Source organism: Entelurus aequoreus, linkage group LG03 (genome assembly GCF_033978785.1).
Source record: "Entelurus aequoreus isolate RoL-2023_Sb linkage group LG03, RoL_Eaeq_v1.1, whole genome shotgun sequence".
NCBI classification, from domain to species: domain Eukaryota; kingdom Metazoa; phylum Chordata; class Actinopteri; order Syngnathiformes; family Syngnathidae; genus Entelurus; species Entelurus aequoreus.
This window is the reverse complement of record NC_084733.1, coordinates 47740300-47753791: the sequence shown is the minus strand read 5'-3', so window position 1 is coordinate 47753791 and position 13492 is coordinate 47740300. Positions and strand designations below refer to the sequence as shown.

The 13492-nt window shown below is 42.2% G+C and overlaps 2 protein-coding genes across 3 annotated transcripts in view; one reads left to right on the top strand and one right to left on the bottom strand.

Moving 5' to 3' along the window:
- The window catches only part of LOC133646526 (serine/threonine-protein kinase PAK 6), a 55381-nt gene extending 44318 nt beyond the window's left edge, over positions 1 to 11063 (top strand). For both annotated transcript variants that reach the window (XM_062041978.1, XM_062041979.1), the window contains exons 6-9: positions 1583 to 1709; positions 1780 to 1905; positions 1993 to 2127; positions 9854 to 11063. In XM_062041978.1, the coding sequence (XP_061897962.1) occupies positions 1583 to 1709; positions 1780 to 1905; positions 1993 to 2127; positions 9854 to 10021 (556 nt within the window). In that variant the 3' untranslated portion in view covers positions 10022 to 11063. The remainder of the gene's footprint in view (positions 1 to 1582; positions 1710 to 1779; positions 1906 to 1992; positions 2128 to 9853) is intronic.
- Positions 11064 to 11099: 36 nt separating this feature from the next.
- LOC133645686 (POTE ankyrin domain family member A) lies at positions 11100 to 13287 on the bottom strand. Its single transcript, XM_062040542.1, has one exon. It carries the CDS (start codon positions 13198 to 13200, stop codon positions 11653 to 11655), a length of 1548 nt encoding a protein of 515 aa, XP_061896526.1. The 5' UTR covers positions 13201 to 13287; the 3' UTR covers positions 11100 to 11652.
- Positions 13288 to 13492: the final 205 nt, after the last annotated feature.

Here is a 13492-nt window from a genome sequence, read left to right as displayed (position 1 = left end):
ATTGTGTGATTGTGTTAAACTAAATGTTTAACACATATTTTCCCCAGAGGTCATGTGTAAAATGTGTATTGGCCCATCTCATTTTTGTAACAGCACCGTAAGATTTGTAAGATGTAGTGATTTAACAACAACAACAACAAATCAAAAATAGATAAACAACATCACTGTGTTGAGATTTATTATAACCCCCAGTCATACTTGAAATACGATACAATACTTTGTCAAAAATACAACAACGTTTTGTTGGGTGCCTCTCTGTCTACAGCAGCTCAAAGGAGAGCACCGAGCCGCTGAGCTTGTGGCGCCGCCATCGTCGATTATACAGAAAAATAAATGAGGGAACTTACTTTTGGCCTCTTCCTGTGGACCATGTGACTTATTCTTATTATTCAAAATACATATGATTTAATATATACATGGTGCACACATACATTCAAATAATAACATTAATAATAAAACACAGATAATTGTTCATGTAAGATCACGACCAACAGACTCATTCACATTCTATTTATTAACGGCGAGCTGAAAAACCAAGCTAAAAAAATGTGTTACGAAAGACAACGTGTTAATGCAACAGCATTATTATTACTATACATTTAAAATAAAGTTGGGATTAGAAGTAACACAAATATATGAAAAATGATTTTTTTTATAGTAATGTATTGTATTTCATGATCAATCAATCAATCAAAGTTTATTTATACAGCCCTTAATCACAAGTATCTCAAAGGGCTGCACAAGCTACAATGCCATCCTCGGCTGAGATCCCACATCAGGGCAAGAAAAAACTCAACTCAATGAGATACAATGAGACACCTTGGAGGGGACAGCAGATGTGGGGACCCCCCTCTGGACGACTGGTGCAATGGAAGTCGAGTGGATCTAGTTAATAGTGTGAGAGTCCAGTCCATAGTGGGGCCAGCAGAGGATCATCTTGAGTGGAGACAAGTCAGCAGCGCAGAGACGTCCCCAACTGATGCACAGATGAGTGGTCCATCCCCCGGGTCCCGACTTTGAACAGCTAGCGTCTCATCTGCGGTCACCTAATAACCTCTCCACGCAGTAGAGGGGGGCAGAGCAATAAAGAGACGGCAGATCAACTGGTCTAAAATGCTGAAGTCTAATTTTAGGAAGTAGGGCTGGGCAACTAATGTCATTTTTCCAGTTTTCAATGTCGTTTAAAATAACCTTTTAAATTGTATTTATTATATTTGCCATTAGATCAATGTGCAGGAACTTTAAAAAATGAATAAATATATATATATATATATATATTACACAGGAAATGTGATCATGCATTTATGCATTTTTTCAGGTGGAATAGTCCATAAAGTGATGCAGCTCTGTTATCTATTTAAGTGAGACGTCATTGAGGAATAATGCAGCATGTCTTGTGGAGTCCCATTAACCAAGTAGATGCATGAAGATGTCATTTCTCTGTGAGGGAGTTGAATGAACCCGTTGCGCTCTGTTATTTTCTTTAATGCACGATGATTCATAAATTTCAACTTTCCAAGCTGTAATTTGTTGATACTGGTATAAGTGAATGGTAATATATGCATGTGTGTCTCTTGTGCAGGCTCAGTGAAGAGCAGATTGCCACAGTGTGTGAAGCTGTTTTGCAAGCTTTGGCCTATCTCCACTCACAAGGAGTCATCCACAGAGACATCAAGAGTGACTCAATACTACTCACATTAGATGGAAGAGTATGTCATCGCTTTGCTTGGTTATTCTGTTGTTGTTGTTGATACAAAATGTTTGCCATTTCTCCCTCAGGTCAAACTGTCCGACTTTGGCTTCTGCGCTCAGATCAGTAAGGACATCCCCAAGAGGAAGTCTCTAGTGGGGACACCTTATTGGATGGCTCCCGAGGTCATTTCCAAATCGCCATATGGCACCGAGGTGAGAAGGCGGGGTAGTTATGCTACATAACATTGCCAACGTTAGCAATCTGTGCTATGAATGATTTGTGTGTGTGTTGCACACAAGGTGGATGTTTGGTCCATGGGTGTCATGGTGGTGGAGATGGTGGATGGAGAGCCGCCATACTTCAGTGAAACCCCCGTGGCAGCTATGAAGAGACTGAGAGATGAGCAGGCGCCGACTGTGCGAAACATCAACCAGGTACACAAATATACACTACTTGAGTACCACTCAAGGGAGTACACCCCTCACATTTCAGCAACCAGTATCTTCTCAAGGGACAATACTACAGAAAGGACACTTACATATATTTTAGAGTATACAGTGTACATTTTGTATAGCAGTGCAGTTTTACTATGATCTGTAAATACCTTGGAATTTACCAAAGCTGCACATGTTACTTGATGATGACATGAAGCTGGTGCATGTTAGATACACACTTTGTAAACCTCCATTTTAGTCATACCCAGCCACTCCATCACCTTTGTCATCTGGAGGAGCTTTGGGCTTCTTATCATGTCGGAAAATAGACATGCCACCAATTTCCCAAGGGGTGAGGCTCATGCTTTGCTTCAGAAATTCACAGTACATTTTGAAATTCATGTTTCTCCCTCAATGCCGGCAGCACTCGTTTAGTCTTAGACCATGACGCTTATAACTAGGGATGTGCTGATCAATTGGCCACTGATTGATATCGGTCGATTTAAGTATGTGATCACCTTTGACGATTAATGCTTTTTTGATGGCGATCTCAAACGCTGATCCCCTCTGGCTGACACTGTCTTTATTTTTAGTTCCCCCGGCTGACAAGCAGCTAGCAGATAATTATGTGTCTCCCTACATATTGTGGAGCCGCTCCCCTGAGCTAATGATAATCACTTCCACGGCAAATAAACTGCATTTCCGTGTATCACTTTTAAGTAACTATCACTGGACGACGAGGCTAAACATGTTACACACCAACAGCAAGCTAGGAGCAGACATGCTAACCGCTAAGCTAGCTTTAAACAACACCAAGAAATACATGGTTAGTAAACATTACAGCAGAAAGTGAGCAGCTATGAACAGGACATTAAGAAGTGTATTAATAACAGTCTACAGAGAAGACAACCTTTGGCATGTCAGCATTGTCATAGTCATTACACGACACGTAAGAGGAGGGCAGCTTGATCCAGAGGGGGGATGTCCCCACATCTGCGGTCCCCTCCAAGGTTTCTCATTGTCATCCCATTGGGTTGAGTTTTTTCTTGCCCTGATGTGGGATCTGAGCCGAGGATGTCATTGTGGCTTGTGCAGCCCTTTGAGACACTTGTGATTTAGGGCTATATAAATAAACTTTGATTGATTGATTGATTAATAATATGTGCAAGGCTAATAAATAGTGCAAAGGTGCTCCACTGTCACTTTTATAACCCGTTTTAAGTCCTTCCTACACCTGTGTCTGAGAACTTTACTTAATGTTCAAATAAGTACGTCCATCTCGCTATGATGTCACAATGTAGCCAGACTGCAAAACCCTGCGAACAGAGACATCCAAAACTGTGTGCAAGCTCACGCCAACAAGCATGAACCTCATTATTTGATGCTGTGACATTGTTTAACATGAGTGTCTAACATTGTAACAACATTTTTAAGTCAGAGAAGACGAAATTCATCATCTCCTTTTAAATGAGTAGAAGCTAGCAGTTTTCCCTTTTGTTTAGTTTGTGTACGATTGACTTTGTGTTGCTCCAAAAATTGTATGTAAGAGAATAAGGAACTAGTTTAAATATTTTGATGATATTGTTAAACAATTAATATCACTCACCATATATAAATAAAAACATGTACAGTTAATACATGTGATCAGTATTGGCATTGGTATCGACCAATCTCACTCATGGATGATCGGAATCAGTATCGACAGCATAAAACACTGATGGGAACATCCCTAGTTATAACCACAATGCTTGACTGTAGACACAATTATCTCTTTACTGACTTGTGTTGCTAGCTGTTTGGAGAGTAATGGCTGTGTGGTTTATAAATATGTACAAGCTGTACACCAGGTGCCTCATGCATTAAGCTTGCTTATGCATGGGCAAAGATGAGATGTAGAGATGTCCGATAATGGCTTTTTTTGCCGATATCCGATATTCCGATATTGTCCAACTCTTAATTACCGATTCCGATACCAACCGATATCGATATACAGTATACAGTCGTGGAATTAACACATTATTATGCCTAATTTTGTTGTGATGCCCCGCTGGATGCATTTAACAATGTAACAAGGTTTTCCAAAATAAATCAATTCAAGTTATGGAAAAAAATGCCAACATGGCACTGCCATATTTATTATTGAAGTCACAAAGTGCATTATTTTTTTTTAACATGCCTCAAAACAGCAGCTTGGAATTTGGGACATGCTCTCCCTGAGAGTGCATGAGGAGGTTTAGGTGGGCGGGGTTGGGGGGTTGGGGAGGGGGGGGGGCGGGGTTGAGGTGGGGGGGTGTAGCATGGGGTGTATATTGTAGCGTCCTGGAAGAGTTAGTGCTGCAAGGGGTTCTGGGTATTTGTTCTGTTGTGTTTATGTTGTGTTACGGTGCGGATGTGCTCCCGAAATGTGTTTGTCATTCTTGTTTGGTGTGGGTTCACAGTGTGGCGCATATTTGTAACAGTGTTAAAGTTGTTTATACGGTCACCCTCAGTGTGACCTGTATGGCTGTTGACCAAGTATGCATGCATTCACTTGTGTGTGTGAAAAACCGTAGATATTATGTGACTGGGTGATTGGCGCTCTGTATCTCTCCCTACGTCCGTGTACACAGCGGCGTTTTAAAAAGTAATACATTTTACATTTTGAAACAGATACAGATAATTTTTAAACCAAAACCGATAATTTCCGATATTACAATTTAAAGCATTTATCGGCCGATAATATCGGCAGTCCGATATTATCGGACATCCCTAATGAGATGTATCAAGAATGAAATGTGCGTGGAAATGTGCGCTGCCTCACGCCAACTTCATGCTTTACGTACGCACATTTCTACATGCTGTGGATACTTTGGTGACACACAGAGATGGTCGTCAGGGCTTCGCCAACATTGGATTTCAAAACTGAAAAAAGAAAAAAAATAAGTCAAGGGCACAAAGTTCACTTTTTCGCCATTGTATTTAATGCTTAATATTCATATTAATGTTTGTGAGGACATCTATTAGTTTATCTCGGCGACCATTTTGCCACCTATTGCTGTCACAATGTGTTCCTGTGACTCCAGCACAGCTTGGCCAGTCAGACGGACACAAGCCGCCGGTGGTTGCGGCACATTAATGACACAAGACAGTGGAGGAATTGTCCGACTTTGTGTCACATACAGCTGTTACAAGTATCTCTCCTGTCTTGTAGTAATAAATTGAGTTATCAAACAAGAGTCAAAGTCTTCTCTAATCTTAGAGAAAAACGTAATTTAAAACATTTGTTTGCACGTACAACACTTAAGACCTTCAGTATATCAGTATGTGGAATTAAATTATGGAATGGATTAAGCAAAGCAATCAAACAATGTACTAATATGATACACTTCAAGAAACTCTTCAAACTTAAAGTGTTTACAAAGTACAAAGAAGAAGAACCATGACAAACATTCTCAATTTATTTCATCCATCCATTCATTCATTCTTAAAGGCCTACTGAAACCCACTACTACCGACCACGCAGTCTGATAGTTTATATATCAATGATGAAATCTTAACATTGCAACACATGCCAATACGGCCGGGTTAACTTATAAAGTGACATTTTAAATTTGCCGCTAAACTTCCGGTTCGAAACGCCTCTGAGGATGACGTATGCGCGTGACGTAGCCCGGCGAACACGGGTATGCCTTCCACATTGAAGCCAATACGAAAAAGCTCTGTTTTCATTTCATAATTCCACAGTATTCTGGACATCTGTGTTCGTGAATCTGTTGCAATCATGTTCATTGCATTATGGAGAAGGAAGCTGAGCAAGCAAAGAAGAAAGTTGTCGGTGCGAAATGGACGTATTTTTCGAACGTAGTCAGCAACAACAGTACACAGCCGGCGCTTCTTTGTTTACATTCCCGAAAGATGCAGTCAAGATGGAAGAACTCGGATAACAGAGACTCTAACCAGGAGGACTTTTGACTTCGATACACAGACGCCTGTAGAGAACTGGGACAACACAGACTCTTACCAGGATTACTTTGATTTGGATGACAAAGACGCAGACGTGCTACTGTGAGTATGCAGCTTTGGCTTCTAAACATTTGATCGCTTGACCGTATGTGCGCAAATTTTTTTTGCGTATGTACGTAACTTTTTAAAAATATATAAGCTTTATGAACCTTGGGTTAGGTGAACGGTCTTTTGGGCTGAGTGATTGTGTGTGTTGATCAGGTGTTTGAATTGTATTGGCGTGTTCTATGGAGCTAGGAGCTAGCAGAGGAGCTAGGAGCTAGCGTAACAAACACGCAGGTGTTTTTATGCAGGATTAATTTGTGGCATATTAAATATAAGCCTGGTTGTGTTGTGGCTAATAGAGTATATATATGTCTTGTGTTTATTTACTGTTGTAGTCATTCCCAGCTGAATATCAGGTCACCCCCGGCTCTCACAGCATCTTCCCTATCTGAATAGCTTCAACTCCCCACTAGTCCTTCACTTGCACTTTACTCATCCACAAATCTTTCATCCTCGCTCAAATTAATGGGGAAATTGTCGCTTTCTCGGTCCGAATCTCTCTCACTTCATGCGGCCATCATTGTAAACAATAGGGAACTTTGCGTATATGTTCAACTGACTACGTCACGCTACTTCCGGTAGGGGCAAGCCTTTTTTTTATCAGATACCAAAAGTTGCAATCTTTATCGTCGTTGTTCTATACTAAATCCTTTCAGCAAAAATATGGCAATATCGCGAAATGATCAAGTATGACACATAGAATAGATCTGCTATCCCCGTTTAAATAAAAAAAATTCATTTCAGTAGGCCTTTAAAGTAATCTTACTTATCTCATCATATGAAATATGACTTACTTCACCAATTATTATTATTAAATTCTTACTATTATTTATTTATTTATTTTTATTGTGATTACTTATGGAGTTTATTGTGAAAAAATTGTGAACAGGAAGTGAACAAAACGTTTTGCAACTGTTATGTAAAGAAAAGGGGTAGGATTAAATAAGCTCTGCTTCTTCCTACTCCTTTTCGAACATGTTGAAAAGAAACTGGAAATTGTGATGTATCATGTTGTATGCTTGCATGTTCGAAATAAACTCAAACTCAAACTCAAACTCAAAGTCTTTGGTATATTTTGTGATATGCAAGCACGTTTCAAATCAAAACATTGCAAAGCAAATATTACATATTTTCACATGAAAACTTCAATCTGGCTGTGAGCAGGCAATACTGTAAGAACACATTTTGTCGTAAATTACACAAATTATATTTATATTGGGGGTAATCAGAATCAAAGTTTTACGTAATCATTGCAGTGGCTATCTTTTCAAACAAGGTGCAGAACTACATTACTCTCTCCGATCCACTCGCCTGTTTTGGCCGTGCATATCCATCTTTTTCTTCACCTCCTTTGTGATGTTGAATTTTATTTCAGCCCTTGTGTTTTGATCATCAGCATATATTTTCCATATTAATGAAGACAAGAGACGCAAAATGGATTGCACACCTTATTCTGCTCACCTAACAGACACAATCCACTTTGCACACCTTTAATAGATCAGCTTTGCGTGTGCTATCAGGTTTGTTTGTACACGCAAATCTTCAGTAAATTAGTAACCTGACTCTCGCCAGATCGTTGTAGTTCGCTGAGCTCCACACAAGGATCTGGGACTTCTCAATAGGAGATGTATTTCAGAAGGCGGGGCCTTGTAAAAAAACATTGTATGTGATTGGATAAACCACTTGTCCGTTATCCTGAATGACGTGCTACTTCAACCACTCACATCCAAATCAACCTGTGACGCTGATGAGAGCGACGCTGGGAAATCCAAACCCGGTCGGAAGAAAAGCCAAAACATCCTTGCCACCAATACATGCCTTCAAAACCGTTCTCTGTTAATCTTTTAAAGAAATAATATTCGATAGATTCGACAAAACAGTTGCAATAGTAGAATCAATGTCAGCACACGACTCCACGCTGCGTGCCGCCATTGTTGTTTGAATCAAACAGTCGCTTCGGTGCTATGTCACATCTTTGAAATCCCGCCCGGCGATCCTGATTGGTTTATTATTTTTTGCTATCTTCAAGGAGTTTGCAATGCGTTTGAGCCCAGATCCTTGTGTGGAGCTCAGCGAACTACAAGGATCTGGCAAGAGTCAGGTTAGTAAATTAGGCCCTTGGTGCGGAACGAAGCTCCTTCGCTGACAAAATCCTCGAACTGAAGGGACCGCAAGCCAGAGGCAAACTAGCTAAAATTCTAACTCAAAGCGGTTGTCTAGCAACCCGAAGATATACAGCAAGACTGCTAGAGTTTGGACACATTCAAAGCGTTTCTGAGACACAATGTGATCTCAAAGACACGTTGGCAAAGCTCTGACCGGCGCAAGGTATGACAATTGTAAAAAATAAACTCGTCAGAAGTGCCGCTCAAGGTCGAAGGTCTTTGAAATGACTGCGTCCCTGTGTACAGGATGTAGACAGAATGTGAGGTATAGGTGCACCGCCTCTTCAAAATGGCCGTGCCCTTGTGTACAGGATGTGATGTCATCAAAATGGCAGCCCCCAATGGCTTCAAGCAGCATGCAAAATGAATGAATGAATCAATGAATAAAGCAAGCGTTCGCACGCCGAGACATAGTTTGCACACAGAGGCATATTTGACGTGATGTAAACGTTCAAAAAACGAAAATGACGCAAATGCCGTAATTTCCGGACTATAAGCCGCTACTTTTTCCCCTCGTTCTGGTCCCTGCGGCTTATACAATGGTGCGGCTTATTTACGGCCTGTTCTTCTCCGACACAGACGAAGAGGATTTCGGTGGTTTTAGTACGCAGGAGGAAGACGATGACACAATGATTAAAGACTGACTTTACATATACCGGCAGGCTGGTTATTTTGATAACGTACAGGCGAGCACTTTGTATTAATTTGCACCGTTGTATTAATTGTACTCTGCACGAATGCTGTTCGCCATGTCAAAGATGTGAAAGTTTGATTGAATGATTGAAAGATTTATTGTTAATAAATGGGACGCTTTGCGTTCCCAAACAGTCATCTCTGTCCCGACAATCCCCTCCGTGGTAGCAGGAACCCCTATATACTACGGTAATTACACATCAAAACCCTGCGGCTTATAGTCGGGTGCGGCTTATATATGGAGCAATCTGTATTTTCCCCTAAATTTAGCTGGTGCGGCTTATAGTCAGGTGCGGCTTATAGTCCGGAAATTACTGTAGAGGCGTTCGTAAATTGAGGATCCACGTGTTCCTCAAAGTCCTCTTTTTTTCCCATAATTTGGGCTTTTCAACTGGTTCCGTTCAAAAACTTGTGAGAGACTGACATTTTTGCACCAGATTCTTAAAAACACTAGAGTGCTGTCATGGAGATGATCTTCGACAAGCTTTTTTTCAGAAGTTCCCTAAAAACAGCAGAGCGCTCCTGTAACATGACAAAATAAATAGACCAAAATCAAATCTCTACTATAGAGGACACTAGTTCTCAGAATATACAAAATAAGACTGATAGTGAAGTCTGGCCCTCCGGTCTTTAGCTTTCCAGAAGTGTATGCCCTAAAACATTTTTGCTTGAAAATCCCTGCTGTACACTGACTACTCTAACTAATATGTGGCTACATTCTCTGAGCAAGAGTACATGAGACAACCCAGCTGACTGATTGTTCACTTCTTCAAAAAGCCACCATGCTAGTCTGTTTACATGTACTCCACCCTGTGGTCCAGGTGTCCCCGGTTCTTAAAGACTTCCTGGACCGTATGCTGACTCGGGACCCCCTTCAGCGGGCCAGCGCCACTGACCTGCTAGAACACCCTTTCCTTCTGCAGAGCGGCTCACCTCAGTGCCTGGTCCCCCTGGTGGAGCAGTATCGCAAGCGCATGTCCCGCTGCTGACCCCGAGGTTCATCTCTTGGTGTACATCCTCGTCACTGGGCCCTGAGCTCCACGGATGGCAATGGCGAGGACGGCGAGTTTATGTTGCAAGACACCGCATGGTTTTTCGGGCATGAGAGAAGCACTTTAAGAGTGAGCGAAAAGGCAGCATGCAATTGCTCACCTCTCTACTCAGTCACAACACTGATTGGCTCCCTGTGACATTCTGTGGGCGTCAACCCACACACAAGATGGTGCATATCAAGTCAATATTCCACGTAAATACATGTCATGTGCTACTCTGAAGAAATCACCTTTATATTTTTATAGTGGGCATTATTTGTGGTGCAAGTGGACGGATGTTATACCTCTGCACAGTCACAGCGTTGTGGTCCCTCAGCAAACAATGATCTTGTGCATGGCCAAATGGAGGCGCACACCTGGCCTGAAGTGAATGCTTGAATATGTATCAAACTGGGATGTGAAAGAGCATCCTCCGTCATTAGCATAACAAGTGGTTAGATGAAAGCCATGCTGCTATTATGGGCTCACTGGAAAACCTCCTTTCCATTACCAACAGGTGTTTTGTGGGTTGTTTGTATGCTGTGAATTTACAAAATGCATTCATTTGATAATTAAGGACCGATATCTAAGCAGATAAATGAATAATGTAAATACAATGCTGACTAATTAGGTCCAAATTGTATTAGTTGGTCTACCTTCTTTACAGAAATACGTGTAGATAGGTGTGTATGTGCATGTGTGTTTGCGAGAACATGGTCGTCTGTGTGATGGCACATCGCTGTTTGATTCCGAAACAAGCCCCTTTGTATCGAAGCTGACTTTTTACCAAAAAAAAATGTGTTGCTCCTGAAGATTTTTTCTAGATAAAGCACACAGGCCTGGCATGTGATGCTGTGAGACGTCCACCTGCTGAGAAACACTTTGCACATGCACTCGTCTCCGACTCGTGTATTTCTATTTGTGTGTGTGGATATCATTGATGAGAAAGAGAAATTACACTGGATTTTAATTTTGTACAAAGCAAATAAATGATGCATATTGAATGAGAGTGAATCATCACCTTCTGACACATCCAGCATGGCAACGTGGTGGAAAGGGCTGGTGTTTATTCAGCGTGAATCATACACTGTCACTGAACACAATCAGGCGAAAAAATCCATAGTTTCTAAATGCAGAAGCAATATCAAATACTAGTTTTTTTTTACAATATAAATATGTTTTTTTTTAAAGCGCTGTATACATTTTTTTAAATATACACTCAACAGCCAACGTACTAGGCACACCCACTTAATCTCATTATAATAATACAAGAGCTGAGAAAAACATTTTAACCTGAAGAAAAAAAACAAAACTAAACATTTTAGTTGTACCTCTTTAAATGTTATGGTAGTATGCAGTAACCACATTTTCTCATATAGTGTCCAAAGTGATTCAGTTCTTCATGGAGATCTCATACTTTGCAGGTGTACCTAATGATTTGACCGCTAGATTATAAACAATTCATAAACACTGTAAATACAAAAATTAAAACAAGACATTACCGCTTAAAGAATGAAACCAAACTGCATTATTTGTATGTGCTGTAAAAAGTATGAATTCTGTTGTTGAACGCCTCCTGCCTGTCCTCCCTAATCAAGTGCGGACTGAGACGAGGAGCTCTCAAACTCACATTTGACCCCGCTGATGCTGTCGACGCTCGGCTGGCTGTTGACCTGCTGGTGTGTGTGGGAAAGAGGGAAGGTTTCGGAGCGGGACATCCGCCCTCTGCCATTGGAGGAGCCAGCTGAACAGTCCATCACCATCCTCATGAACTCAGGCGCCGTGAATCGACGGAGCAGTCTCGTCCCGAGGCCCACAAACCCTGGACCACGTGCAGGCATCTTGGTCTCCGTCTCCTGTCGGCCAAACAGCATTTTATTGCGCCTGCCGCTCGGGGCGAAACTTCCTCTCTTCTGCAGCTCTTTTCGTCTTGATGGAGTTGTATCATTCAACTCTTCCATCTTGGACTTCTCCTCGAGGGCTCTTGCCGTTGGACTCTTGATGCCTAAAGGAGCTGTTGAAACTGAGGCAATTTTGTCAGCATCGTTTGGCAAGACCCGGGAGTTGTCCAGAAGACATCGCTCATCCTGTAGCGAGGCTCTCTTGAACTTGCTGGCGGACAGGCACATGTCGTGTACATCTCCCTGGTAGGACTGCTTCCTGCTGTTCAAAAGCTCCAAGTTGAAGGACTTTGCGTTCCCACAGGGAGGAAACCTCTGTCCTAATTTCTCTTGGAGTCCAATGTCCTCCTTGACTTCTTTCTGGCAAGGCTCAGAATTTAGTGTTTTTGCCTCTCTTGGATCCCTAAGCTGGCAGTTTTGGAGTTGTTTGGCAGTAAAGAAAATAGTCTGATCAGCCTCGGTCTGGCTTTTCTGAGGAGGCCAATTGTGGCAATGGTTCTCTTCATGGAGCTGGTTCCTGGGACACATGAATCGGTTCCACAGCCCGTTGCCATTATGTCTCTGAAATACCCCCGGTAGGTGGTCTTCTTTGTTGTGTTGTTTGGAGAACCTCTCCAGGATGTGCCGGGGCAGTCTGTTAGGTAGCTCTCCCTCCCCAATATTTGCTTGGTCAGCAGTTAGATCATCAGCGCCTACACTGCGTCTGCACTGAAAGTTCAGAATCTGGACGCACTGGTTATGTCCGAAGAAGTCGGCTACCTCGATGGCTGTGTGTCCAGCGTTATTCATCCTGTCCAATCTCAGTCCGAGTCTTTTAAAAGCCCGGACCAGGAACTCTAGCACCTGGCTTTGCCCAGAAAATGCAGCATACATCAGAGCGCTGTTACCCCACACATCAGAGACGTCTGGATCGGCGTTGAACTGCACTAGAATCTTCACCACGTCCAGGTGACCCAGCTCGCAGGCATGGCTCAGAGCCGTGCGCCCGTCTTCATCCTGGCAGTTGACGTCAGCCCCTTTCTCGAGAAGGAGCCGGGCAAACTTGGCTCTGGTTCCAGCTTCTTGCAGACAAATGGCATAGATAAGCGGGGTACGGCTGTTTTCAGTCTTTGAGTTGATGATACGTCCATCCAAGGCGTCCAAGATGAAACGCGCCAGGTGAACTTTGCCACCGTGCATGGCGTCCAGGAAAGTCTTGGTGCCGGAGCCCTGTCGTAAATCTTTTGGTCGCATCATTCTTCAACAACTACTTTAGCCGGAGCTGAGAAGGAAAGACTACCAACCAATTTCTTCAAAGGTCCCCGCTTGGACTGTGAGAGATCTCTCTCACTTTAGACTAAGACTCGGAAAAGAGCTGGCTGTGTTTTTATACCTCCCTCTCCACACATGCCCTCTCCATGTTGCCAGGGAAACAAACGTCTGAGGACCATTATGCAGTGGCAACATCCATTCAGCCCCAGCACTCTCAGCCTGGAGAAAAATATCTGCTATTTGAAAAGAATAATAACTATTAAAAAAAAACAGGGAT

Coding starts and splice junctions, on each gene's coding strand:
- LOC133645686 (XM_062040542.1), bottom strand. CDS start 13,200: ATGATGCGACCAAAAGATTTACGACAGGGCTCCGGCACCAAGACTTTC.